We start from the raw sequence: 14841 nt of genomic DNA on the forward strand, positions 1-14841 counted from the left end.
AAAAAAAAAAAAAAAAAAAAAAACACATCATAGTAAAATTAATACCTTCTCAGCTTCGCATCGAAGCTAAAAATAAGCTAAAAATGAGTACTGGGCCATTCTGTATTTTAATATTGATGATGTAAATGAAATTTGAATGACTTCATAATGTCCATTATTTTGTAAAACATAAAAAATTTAAAGTCATCCACATGAGGATGACTTCGAAAAAAGTTTTAATTACACATTAATCTACGCTTTGATTAAAAATTAAAAATTATTGTGTCGTTAAATAAACATTAAACGATTATGTTACTATGTTCACGGAGAATATATCTTAATGTCAATGAAGGAAAATGAAGGTCGACGAATTATTAGCAATTCGTCAATATTTGTATAGACAATATTAATTGTCTATACAAAAAGTCCCGATTTATATGCGTTTATAAATTTTATTAAGTTATTTCAAACACATCATCAGCCAATAAAAATTTACATTAATAGGCTCGAATACTTAGTAATATGATCTAACTGGGGTTAGATGGCTCAAACAAAAGGTATTAATGCATATAAACCCGGACTCTAATTTATAACGGTACTATTTTTACTACTTAAGTTTATGATATTATTAAATAGCACAATAATCTTATTATAGAAATGTAGCTTATTGATTATGTAGTTAAAAGATGACCATTAAATGTATACGAAACAATTTAATATTATATTATTGCTAAGATTTTTATCCCAAAGAATCAATTTATATTTTTTATTTCATTGATAAATTCTTTATTATAACACTGAAATCTATTTTTGCTCGATATAATTGAAATAACTATTTAGTAAACTGCAAAAGATAATTGACCAACAATGATTAAAGAATGCAGGTTTTAATGAGAAAAAAAATTAATTTTTGAAAAGCTCTTTTGGATTACCATTTTTAAGATCAAGTTATGTAGTCAAGTGTTTTGTTAAAGTTATGTCAATTCAACCTTTAAAAGATAAAAAAATACAATCTTTTTTTATGATTATATTCTAGAAAGTTACATTGATCCAAATACTTTATTTCTTATATTTGGTCCGAATTCAAGACGACAACAAACAACTGTGAATCATTTCATTACAAGCTCAACAAAATTTACCGTGTATCACACCCCAATATTAATTATTTTATAAATGTTATAAAAGTTGTACAAATAGATACATACATAAAAATGCAGTGTTGCTAAAAAAAAAAAAAAATTGAAAACAAGATATTTTTGACAGAAAAAATGATTAAAAATACCAAAAATTCATTAACAAGATATCAATTTGTTTAAAATTTGTCTTATAAATTTGTCTTATAAATTTTAATTGTATTTTATTATTATTATTATTTTATGGCTAATGCTTTTTTATTATATAAATACACAATAATTTAATATGAATAATTTGTTAATATTAGTATGATTGAGTAATAAATATAATGTTATTTATATTTTATATTTTTAATATTGGGTCTCAATTTTCAAGCGGCTTTTTTTTTTTTTTGGAACTCAATTTACATGTATGGATTAAACTAAAACACTTCAAAAAGATATTTTGGGACATTTTTTACAATAATTATCGATTAGACACAATCGTATTATGGCGGAGAATGTCCAGTAAAGTGTGTGACACTGTTTAGCTTCAGTACCATCACCCGACCGAGTACTACAGCAAACATTACAGGTGGACATCCGTGCAACATTACTGAGCCATATTACGCCCTAGTATTGAAATATGTATATAATTATATACCTGCAATTCATTTATTATCAGATGAAATCAATTTTCTTACTAGGCGTGATATATTCAATATGAATGAAAAATAGTTGAGATAGGTCGATAACATTTTTATGGTATTTACTTTTTATGGATTTATAACTATTCCATACCATTATTTGCTGGTAATTATTTTGAGGCCAAAATCCATGTTTATTTTGTAAATTTACTTACGTGTGGTCGCATCCATACAATCGGTTGAATAGGCGAACGTTTAACTTTATATAGACATTTAGGTCCGGCTGGGAAATCTGGATCTTCGAACAGAGATCCTCGCTCTCTACACGATCGGCGCACGGCATGATAGCTAGGCTGTTTTCTCGGCCTTTCAACTGTCCAGTAGCCTCTATGATAAACAAAAAAAGTCATATAAATGCAATAAAACATAAAAAAAAATTTTTTTTAATATTTTGAGATTATTCTCGAAAAATAATCGCCAAAATCTATGGTGATTATTTACAGTCATTATTATGTGTTCTATGATGTTAAAGTATAACACTTAAAGTTAAATGTTTAACTAACGGGAAAACAAATTTAATTTACAACGTGACTTTAACCTACATATGTTTTAATTATTTTTCGTGTAACGAACGGTCACAGTAATTTGTTAGTTTAATGACCATACTACATAAATTTAGGCATTTGCGATGAGATAACACTACAACTTGCATTTGCAGTGCAGATAATAAAACACCCTAATTGAAAGTATAATAATATAGCTTATTATAAAGCTGCTGAAACACTGAATGCATTCAGTTTTTGCAAATTTCCCGTTACAATGTGTCTTAGTTTGAACTTCATTATAATTAATATATTTTTTGCAGAAAAATTACATTAAACGATTGTTAACAATGGGTTAAACACTGTTTAAATTATTACATTGAGAAACTACCGGAAAACACTGTTTCTGTATATGTTTTTGATTCTAATTATTTTACAGTAATTTTAACGTTGTAATATAAATAATTATTATTATCTTTTTAAGTAACTTTATTAAGTAATTTAATATCCGTCTATTTTACATAGTCAGAGATATTATTATAATTTTAGCTTTGATGCGAAGCTGAGAAGGTATTAATTTTACCATGTGTTTATTTATTTTTTGTGTCTGTCATTACTTTTTCTCAGCTCTCACTGGACCGATTTTTCTCAACGATACGCCAAAGGATCACAAATCGTATCTATTTGAAGACATTACCCTCAAAAATTGAAAATTGTCCCGTAAATGGTGAAAATCACCACAAAGAAATACGATTTTTAAAATGGGTAAATTTCGTCATTTTTTTCTAAAAATTGTCATAACTTATTGAAAAACAAACAGATCAAAATATTTTTTTTGTATTGTAACCTTAAGTAATTTCCTTTTATTTGATATAATATTTTTTAAAATCTGACCCTTTACCTGGCTCAGAAGAGGGGATTGAAAATAGTAAATTAAACTTTTTCAACTTAATTTTTGAAAATTGTCCGGAAATATTAACACTTTTATTAAATCTTAAATTAACGTTTACCGATTCAGTAAAAATAATTGCTTGTGACGATGATTTTTTTTTTGCAATTTTTCCTTAATTCTTCTTAAGTTAAAAGTTTGATTTTAAATAATCCACCAATTAAAAACTATCGACAGATTTGCATCGAAGAGTTTCTTATGATTTTGATTTTAATCACTGTCAGATATCATCTATACTTGTCCTAACTATGTCACGTCCATACTAAGCTATTTTTTTTTTAACTAGTGTAGTTATCCAAAGATAATATTTCCATTTTACTGGTATTATCAGACATTTTTTTAATTTGTACTGAATGTAAAATTTAAATTATGATATTTTTTCTATGTATGACTTAATTAGTTGATTAACTATTGACTAATTAGTGACCTTGTGTATATTTTTCTTTAGCTGTTCCTTTTTTATGTTTGACTAAATCTCTGTTGGACGTTACGTGGTTGCATTGAATGCAACAATGATTTAAAGTCCCATATGCAAGTTATTTTAGTGTAATTATAAATATAGAAATTTCCTTGGCTGTTAAAATTCTAATAATTATTACGTACACGCGATGGTAGTGCGTTTAACTCCAACGGCTTGTAAATGTAATATAAACACATAAATAAATCTGTTCGGAAAATAGTTTTCATCAAAGCGCCTGCCAACAGGCAATTAGTACATTGAGTAATAATATTATAATTTATAAGTAGCTAAGCTTTCAACGAGCAATCAACATAAAATCGCGTTGATTGTGGCATATAAATCATATAAACAGACAATAGCACTATAGTAACAAATTGGAAAAACATAACATTATTTCATTCATAATATTATAATCCACATGGTTTATGCGTGTTTTGCATACACAATGATTTTGTAAACAACGTCGAGTATTTCGTGCATACGCTCTGAGAATAATTAACATTGTTATGACCGGCAAACCGCATTTATTTTACATCACTGCGCTAAAAAGTTCCCAACTAACTCACGCGTATTCTATTACGATAAAATTATAATTCACTTTCTATGAAACGTCTATTACGATTGCTAATGAGCCTTATCCTTACATTTACAAATTATCAAACGCTATTTATAAATGACGTTTGGGTTTTTCTAGCTCTTGAATACGGCTATGTGAATTAAGTTTGTTATTTCCAAGATACAACTAATTGAACCAAATTCAAACTTCATTTTTGAAGTCTCATAACTTTTATAGTAATTCTCTAGTAGTTCTATGTGAGATTTCTACGATATAGCCATTTTAGTTTTTCAAATGGTGAGTGATGCGGACGTTATGTCCACAACCGATTTAGAGCAACGGTCAGACGGATATTGAAACGGTAAACCACGTCGAGACAGTATAATAATATTCAACATTCTCATTTATGTCTCTTTTTATGCAAACGCAACATGCAATTAGTTTAAAAACATCAAGATACCGTAAATACTAATTACAGATTCCACTCGTATACATAAACATAATATTGCTACCATCTGATTTGAAGATTTCTACTGTGTTAAAATTTAAATAGCTTAAAATTAAGTCGGATTTCCATTTAAATTGCTTTCTACTATAATAGTTCTTAACATAAATCGTGGTAAATATATATTTCCCAAGAACAAATTACGACTGATGACCCCTGACAAATAAGTATAAACAATGTTACAAATAAATATAATCGCGTCCTGACAATTAATGTTATCTATATAGTAACTGGCCAAAATTAATAAAATAACGGTAGCCGCATAATTATTACTATTTTAAGTATAACTAAAGAATGCATAAACGTTTCGTACGGTGTATATTTCCTTTGTTTATACGTTCGTCAATGACTATTTAAAAAAATATTCACCAGACGACGATGGGAGATGTTATTCAGCTCCTAATTATTTATCGATCGATTGAAACGAATAATCTGAGGGTAACAATGTCGTTTCAACGACGGCGGTTAATCTCACGGATAAACTTCATAACAAACAGGAAGTGAAAAGCTAATTGCACCTCAAAGTAACCCGCAGACAAATTTCAAAGCGCTAAAAGGGTCGTGCCGAATAATGATTATTACTCATCAAAACTCGATTGTAGGCGCATAGTTGGCTGAAATCAAACGGCAATGATAAGCCCAACAACCGCGATCTATCATGTGTGACTGGCGAAAGTATACCAAAGTCGTCAACGGAAGCATTGCTGTGCCGTTTCCCGTTATTTTCCTAGTAACTAGGACTGTACACTACGGACGTATGCAATAATGCCCTTGCACTGCAATGGTAACTGTGCAGTCGATGACCATTCAAAATTTACAGTTACCGACGCAGTGGTTCGATCTTTAGGATACCTCGAGTGTGTTCTAAATGCGACCGATGAAAAAGAGAAAATAATATGTACAAAACACATGTGTTATTGTACTTAATACTCGTTGTCCATAATAATATTGTACATTAATAGGTACTGTTGTGAATACACACACATACCGGCCGTAATAACACAGTGGTCGAGTATGATGTTTATGCGCCTCTAGTCCACCGCAGTGTTTCTATACATGCCGCAGACAAACAAGATTTTGTTTAAGTTCTATTGAATTTCAACTTGCACGTGTATTTACACGACACATTAGTCTCTCGTGTAGTCCCAGTAGAACGAATAAAAAAACTTGACTGGTTTATTCAAAAACCATCTTTTTCAAGGAACGTAGGCAAATTTTTATAACACGTTCTAAAAAATGACAAAAGGTAGATTTATTTTGATTCAATATTTCATCTTAAATCACGCTCTTATTTTTTAATAGTAAAATTTTCGAAATATTGTAGTTCAAAGTTAACTATATATAAAAATTTATAAAATGTTAATTACTGTCAGATATCATCTTAGCTAACTATGTCCACATTGTGGTGGTTTTTTTGTGCGTGGGAAAAATTTGTACCGGCCCTTCAATCAAAATAAAATTGTATATTAATTAAACAATAATTTTAAGAGGGGGAGAGAAGCGTGTTTCCTTTCCTTGTACAAGCTTTCAGTTTTATCATCTTTTAAATGTTCAACCCCCTCACCCTTTCAGAAATTAGTTTGAAAATACGTCGGTGTCTAGACGTATAATAACACATAACCCAATTAATTGTTAACTGCTCTTCGGTCAGAAAATGTGCAATTTACAAGACGACGCTCTGTGTGCGATTCACACGTGTATTGCAAAACGTGTTTTTCTTATTACCGTCAATTTCATGAGAGGCAAAGTGTGCGTCTGTAACGGTTCGTTGACTTTTGGGCGTCGATTTGTAACCTGCAAGTTATTGCTCACTTTGAATATTTGCACGCATTATCGTAAATTTACTGGAATTTCGATAGATTATAATTCGTCTACTCTTCATGATGTTGCATAGAAATAAAACGCTATCTCCCTCAATCCTATGAGTTCATTAGTGTGACATTTTCAGCGCACAATGTATAATTTAAATATAAATAAAAAAAACACTTCTATGGATGAAAAACAAAATTAAAATGTTTATATTTTTCGATTGAACGAGATAAATTAAAAAATGTTTAGAACATATAATAAATAAAGGTCAATTGTCATCTTTTGAACGTTGAGTGTTGAATTTAGTAAAACATCAAAGGGCGCTATATTGGATTTTAATCATATTTCAATGAATGGCGACCGTGTTGGGTTCCATCAGTGTACTGGCACACAACAGCAAGTTTACAAAAGCGACGGCACGAACATTGCCGTACTCTAGTTGGACGGGGCAGCTACTGCAAGTGTACGTGTTCGATATAAAAATATCAAAGCATTTGCACGAATTGAAAAAAACGCGGTCACTACAAAGACCACGTTCTGTACGCGGGCATAATGACATGACGCAATTGAATAAAAAACCGACACTGGACTGGTAGACCGTTTGTCCGGAGTTCTCGCATAGAACTTACGCCGTCAAGAGAAATAAACCACCAAGACACCCGTACGGTACCTTTTGGCTTTGTGCCATTTCTCAGCGTAACGCTTAAAAAACGACATGCAGCTTAGTCAGAGTATCTAGACGGTCCATCCTTTCACTCGAGCACATCTGATAACTAATGAGCCACGTCAAAACAAAAGTCCGCATGTTGAATTACATAAAACACACATCATGTCTCGCGATATCTTCCATAATAATACACGAGACCGTTGCGTGCTATTACCAAGCGGAACGTCAGATGATTTTTTCAACACTATCTGTACGTCATGCCAACACTGCTGGCGAACAATGTTCACCGCACATATAATATTTATTTTTCAGGATTGTATTAGAGATATTAGATAAGTGTAAGGCAGTACGTTTCGGTCGTGCGTTGCTGAATCGAGTGCATAATATATGAATTAAATAATGATTTATGCGTGAAACGTTGTGACCGCCTATATTTACTGATACCGAAAGGTTTTCCACTTTATAGTTCAACATTTTGAAAAACTGCGCTTGTAAACATTGAAAATTAAAAATTAATACAGTTGTATACGTGTACATAACAATACACGATGATCGTCATTCGATTATCCACTAAATAAATACAATATTGCGAAAAATAATTTACGGTTCTCTTTTGGTTACATATATTTCTTGAATTATAATCGAACTTTTTAGCATCATCCCTTATAGCTTTTAGAGACGTTAACTTTATTTATTTTCAATGGTAACACATTTTTTGACGATTTTAGTATACAAGTTCCAAGGAATAGTGAAAAAATGTAATTAATAATTGATAAATCACAAGATGTATATTACTAAGAAAAACATACATTTTTTCTCAATATTGTTTCTTTTTTACGAGCTATTGAGTAGGGGTTATGGAAAACTGATTATTCTCTATATGTTTAACTATCTCATATTTGACTTTTTTTTTCTTCGAAAATAACAAAGTAGTTGAAATTTAGCTAATAATAATTTTTATTGAAATTTAAGTGTAACACTATTATTAATAATATTACTTGCGACTTGAATAATAATAATTGTTATTAATAATTATACATTAAGGTTAGAAAAAACTTTCTGATTTCAATGAATCTTAGTAAATTTCTTTATTTATGTTACAGAATTAGTTTTCATTGGAAAAGGCATATACGTTAATTTATAAGATTTTTTGAGTTTAACTAAAATGTATTCATTTTTACTTTAAGATTATATTTTCTGATTCAATCGTGAGCTATTAATTTAAGCATATTTCTTTAACATAGCTTTATGTATATTTCTATTATCGATCACTTGTGTTGGTCAAATCATTAGACAAGCTGTAGTATGTTTTGTTTATCGGTAGTACAGACACGATTTATGTGTAAACCGATAAGATGTACACGCTCGATGTTGTGTTATTATAAAGTCTTCCGCTCTCAGTACGGTGTCGATCGATGTTGAGTGACGTTATTTACTTGTGACGTTTTCATTCATCGATTAAGATTCCCATTAACTATTCAGTATACACATACAATACATGTTGTACACATTTGATAATGTCTTAATGACTTGGGAAATTCGGCATAAATTATATAACACAGTAAAACGATTATTAAACTACTAATTCAAGCGTTGTCTTTTACTTTTGTCCGGCAGACGTTTTTAAATAGCTTCAAGAATTAAATAAATACACTACTCTAGTGTATTTATTTAATTCTTGTGTATACTAAAAAAAGGATTAACTGTTGTTGACATCTTTAAAAGACGAAATTAAGAAGAAACACGTTTGATAAAGTATTTGTGGAATTCTCGACAACGTTTTGATGAAGCATACAAAGTATAGACGTCTGGGTATTGAAATCTGAAAGTGAGAGAATATTGAAGAAATTCATTAAGTAAATATCCAGCTGATATCAATTAGGTCATGGACGAAATTGAGTCCTGAGAAATGCTCACAAAATACCAAACCAAAAAGATTATTTGAATAATGAATAACTTTAGTGAAAACGATAGTGTGTAAATCACGACGGCGTTACGTTATCCGGTCGTCATTTATTCAGTACAACAATAAACACAACATCGTTTATCACTTTAAACGTTTGATTGTTTTCATTGTATTCATATCCAACGTGCCCGCTAAAATAGCACAACTGAAGAAATATCCAATCATCGAATTATCAGACTAATATTAACACATTAATAGTCTAGCAATAATTTAACTTGTTTAAGTATATCTAATTGTTATATTTGTTAGTTAAATCTGACCCAAAATTGAATTTAAGAAATTCTTTAAAACATATTGACCATATTGACGGATAGCATTAAGAAATATTATTTTCGCACACCTTTCTTAATTATTTTCAACTCATATTCAAATGGTTACTCCAATGTTACTACACCATATCGGTATGCTAGCCGATGTACGTCGTGACTACATCCCGTTTTGAAAAGCACATCCAGAACAGGTATGGTCGGAACCCAATAGGCCGATAGACGTCGACCATGACTTTAGTATTGTATGGTAACATTATAATAGTAAACAGTTTTTTAGTACAACGTATAATAATTCTTGTAAGAAACACTTACATAGAAGCTATACTCATCAGGTGCTTGTACAGAAATTCGTAATCATACAGCACATAATGTTGCGCTCGTACGGTAAATCTGATCGGTAATGCCTTAATGGAATTTTATTCAACTAACACTAATTATAATCAGTATTTTATCTGTCACGTGTATTGAATTACATAAAAATACGGCTACGAGTTATTCAATCAATGCCATTTAAATACTTTAATTAGGAAGTAGTTGATCTACGATGAAATGCAAGTGTTTGTATAAAGCCAACTTCAATACAGACTACAGGACGTTACAATAAACACATCTTTTAAAAAGCTACTTAAGAGTTAAGTTGACAACAATAACGTTTTTTAACAGGCAGTAAACTCTGAGACCAGTTTATAAAAATATATGCTCATACGTTCTGCCCATGTATTTTACTTAACGTAGTAGTTAAGACCTCCTCGGGTTTTTATAATAAGCTTCGCTTGGACATCATGGAGATAGTGATAAAAATTTAGCACGACATTTTTACGTAACACTTAAATAGTTTTAGATATGTTATTATTATTATAAACCTCCTGCACAACTTGGAATGTCTAAAACTGGTAGTGTGCTCAGCAGGCCACTAAAGGTCAGATAATAATGAATAACTAATTTTTCTCACCTTCAGTAAATCAATTATTGGATTATACCCTGTTTTTCCAAATATTTCTACAAAACAAACTTTACTTTGAAAAATTATTGAATATAAAATAGTTTCGAAAAATCAATAATGAAAAATTATTCGTTAATTATTTTATAAACATTCAAGTTTATACAACTATTTTCAAAATAACATTTTAATGATTTATTAAGAAAACACGAATATTAACACGAATTCAACATTGTTAGTAGGACTTACAAGTTCGATCACTTTATTTTATATTAATTTTTTTTACGCTTAACTAAACTAGTTAAAATAAGGATTGGGAACTAGTAAATTGTAAACGTGTTTTTTAAAATTGATACGATATCTTCAGTGCGTCAAACGAGTTGTTTCCTTATTGTTCAATTGAAGAGTGTCGAATTCCGAAACGCCTAGTAAAGTAAATTTTGGGGTTTCCATCTTTTGGGTAAACCGTATAATTATTGTTATTGTCTTACACGGACCGTCGTAATAACATATTTTTCCGGGAAAAAGTAAAGACAGAGATGCAGTTGTTAGAAAACGTTTCACAGCCACATTTATACGCGCTTTCCCCCGAAGAAAAAACAGTCGTACGATTACCCCGAGATAACATCCCATTAGTGATATGATCCAACTCAGTGCTTATCGATCCGCGTTCTAGGATGCAAGATTTGAGCATTAAAAAATACCAACACAGACTCACAACGTATCGTTTGTATGTGCAGCCGACTTGTAATGTTATTATATTGTGCTCTTTCTTATGGGCCAGTGTCGGTGGCGTCCGCGGTACATACGATTTCATGTGTACGCACAATAAATAATGTACGGTTATTATACGCTAATCATCCGACATTATTGTGTCTTTGGAACCATAAAAAACACACATGTACATACTGTATGTGGACAATTGAATAGAGGAACAGGTCACACACATGGGCGTCCGTACACGCCAGTCGTAATTATTTATAATAACTGCGGGGCCCGCGACGTATGCGTAAGTGTGCCACTGCTCGTGGAAAACTCCACTGTATGCTAATGATAGATGTTTTTTAACGGGAAACGTCGGTGTCATAATCGAATATGTACGACGGTTTATTTTTTAGCGAGTCAACAATTAGCGGTGCAACGATTAACCTATATAAATAAACGTATAGTGTTCATCAGCAAGCATAAAAAAAACTAGCTAATAATAACACGGTGAAAGGAGTTCGGAGGCGCTCAATGATAACTAAGTAACTAAAATATTGTCATAAACAGTATAGTACATGAATGACCGCACATTCCTCGGTGCTCTTTGCACGTCTACTGAGAATCGTTTTCTAGGTAAAAAAAGAGGACGAGTTCATCTATGTTTTTTAATCAAAACTACTTTTCGGTCTATTACACACTGAGCAAGCAAATCATGATTAAACCTTTTCTTTAATTTTAAACAGAAGTAAATTTAGTAAATAGTTTTTACATACCATCCTAACAACTTGTAAGCGTTGTTATCAGGTATTGATATCTTTAATACATTTTTATCGTTAATATTTTACTTTACTTTTTCCTCTTTTTAATTTTGGACTACGTTAAAAATATGTTATTTATTTTCAATTATGATAAATATATATATTTTACACTTTAGTGTTATTAAAACTTTAAAATAGCTATTTTTAAATCGTATCATAAAAAAAATTTGTTCGGTCGACTTAAGGATAAGTTATTTTGAGTTACAAGCATTTTAATATGTATGATTATATCACAAGTCCAAAAAAAAATTAATAACCTTATTGGTCTCGTGAATGATTATTTTTCGGCTTAGATTTTGTAGTGGATTTTAATGAACATTATTATAACGCGGCAGTTGTGGTAATTACCATAAATTTTATACATTAGACTTATGTTTTTTTTTTCTGATTCGGTGTACCAACTAAAAAAAATTATTTTGTGCACGTAAAATGCGACAACACAGTCCGCAGAGGTGGCGGACGTTGCACTCTCGTCGTTAGTTGCAGGGGCCAGAACTACTTGTAACAATATAATTTACTAACGGATTGCTGTGTTTACGCCGCCACAAGTCAAAGGATTTTTTACGGAACTAGTACGCACTGCACCGTCGGCAATGGTACATAGTGTTTTTAATGATCCGCGGTAGGTGTATTATAAAATTTATATAGCAAACAGCAGGAGAGACATATGCGGAAGAATAGTTCTGCTGGCAACTTTATTTTATAATAATTTATTTAGACAGGCGATTTATTTGAATACAAAAACGATAGATATGTTAAGCACGAACCGTTAACACGGGCATATTTTATGTAAAATACATTTTAATGCAGTTCAAACGTCAAAACAATATTATTGCATTGTGTCTTGTCTAATGTTTTACTAAAATCGATTAATCCTTTTTAAGTATCCTGCGAATACAAGAACACCCACAATGCCATTCAAAAAAAACAACACATATGTAAAATATGCACACTATCCCGAGCTTCATTTCTTACTGTGTTTGGCAAAAAGTATATACGGTTCTACATTCGTAGAAAAAAAGTATTAATGTGATTGAGTAATGGCTTAAGTTGTAGTCTCCGTTTTTTAGTTTGCAAGCAGACATATCACTTACATTGGTAAAGGAAATTGAATGTCTGCTGTATGCTCGTGGGACCGTGGGAATAATAACTATGCTCGACTTACGTTACAAGTACAGACGTAGACGTGTGAATTTAGATTCGTCTCGCGTTAATCAGTTGCCTAAAAAATGTTCGGCAGCATTCAATAATTTGGTAACGTTCACAAGTCATAGACGATTGGTACGTATCTAGTATATAGTACCGTAATTTAGTGATGCTACATCGTAGTCAATAAAAAATGAGTTATAGTAAAATGATAATATAGTTAACTGCAACACTATGTCGCCGTTAATGATCTTAATGAATTAAAAGAAATTACCAACATACTATCATAAGATGATTATTTATCTTTACCAATAACTTGCGTATTAATAAATTTAAAAGTGTGTACCTCTGGAGAGTTTGACGAAATTATGATCATTTCAGTATTATAAATACTACGAGGAGTTTTTGCACATAAATATAATCTCAGTTCTGACAAGTCTTTGAGATTCAAAACCAAGTTGTACATGAGACTTAAAAGAAGATGTTATATTTTGACACTGTTTCTTTTTAATGGTTTACATAGGGTATTAACTGCAGTAAAGATGCTAATCTAATGTTAGTAACCTTTGAGAAACGTTGGTCACGAAACAAATTTGACCAAGGTTACTGTTAGGTAGTTAGGCATTGTAAGAGCTAATTAGCATAAAGATTTTAAACGGTAGATATTGATCTCTGTAGCTAAGATACAACTAAAGATATAACTTAATTTTAAACATTAATTTACTTTCATTACCTAGAGACAGTTGAAATCTTCTCCTCAGGTCTAATTCCGTTTGTTTTCGAAACGTTTCTGACGATTCCATCTGCAAAGATAAAACAAAAGTACATTAATTACATGCGTTTTCTATTTTATTTGTGAAACGAAGAATTAGTAGGTTAATTGTTTAAGGCTAAGCTTTATTCTAATATTCTAATGTTTATGATTTACCATAGTACTCACTCACAAACGGGCGATGAGAACTATACAAGCGAAAAAAAAGACTATGTGTCAAGATCAGTGAAATGGAAAAATCTGATTAAAAAACAACAGTAGATAAGAGAGCAGAACGGTTTTATGTTCATCGACATCAAGCATCGGAGATGGCGTTTATTGTTTACGCGGTTGGGTCGTTATGGAAAGATATAAATTGTATGTAAACATAAAAATAAACTCTAGATAAGGGTTACATTGCACAGCATCCATTTCCGGTTACTTCAGATACTATATTAGACATTTTTTTATGTACTCGAAAAACTTAATAGAAATGGTCATTATTTTTTTCTTTTAGGTGTTTAAATGAAATTTATCATTAATACTTTATAATTTTTTTAGTTTAATACCAAGAACGAGTTTCAAAGGTGTTGCGCGCTTTTAATCCATTTTTAAAATTTATAAAAATTATTATAATTAAAATTTANTCTTATGTACTCGAAACACTTAACAAAAATGGTCATTATTTTTTTCCTTTTAGGTGTTTAAATGAAATTTATCATTTATACTTTATAATTTTTCTAGTTCAATACCAAGAACGAGTTTCAAAGGTGTTGCGCGCTTTTAATCCATTTTTAAAATTTATAAAAATTATTATAATTAAAATTTATAAGAGTGGTAAAGTTAACATAACTCATTGACATGTCAGTGGCACATATATAGACCGTACGTTACAATATTGTNACATATAGACCGTACGTTACAATATTGTCGAGACGAATATTGCACTAATTTTTCTTTTTTATTGAACGAAGAAGATAATTGCGTAGGAGGGAAACAAGTTTGAAGTAAAACACGCCG

At 30.7% G+C, this 14841-nt stretch overlaps 1 protein-coding gene across 2 annotated transcripts in view; it reads right to left on the reverse strand.

The window, feature by feature from the left end:
- The window catches only part of LOC126906817 (calpain-9-like), a 64375-nt gene that overhangs the window by 24486 nt on the left and 25048 nt on the right, over positions 1–14841 (reverse strand). For both annotated transcript variants that reach the window (XM_050687693.1, XM_050687701.1), the window contains exons 3-4: positions 13804–13873; positions 1954–2125 (exon numbers count right to left, since the gene is read on the reverse strand). In XM_050687693.1, coding sequence (XP_050543650.1) covers positions 1954–2125; positions 13804–13873 — 242 coding nt within the window. The remainder of the gene's footprint in view (positions 1–1953; positions 2126–13803; positions 13874–14841) is intronic.

This window comes from Daktulosphaira vitifoliae, unplaced genomic scaffold (assembly GCF_025091365.1).
Source record: "Daktulosphaira vitifoliae isolate Bord-2020 unplaced genomic scaffold, ASM2509136v1 Scaffold_1, whole genome shotgun sequence".
Lineage (NCBI taxonomy): Eukaryota > Metazoa > Arthropoda > Insecta > Hemiptera > Phylloxeridae > Daktulosphaira > Daktulosphaira vitifoliae.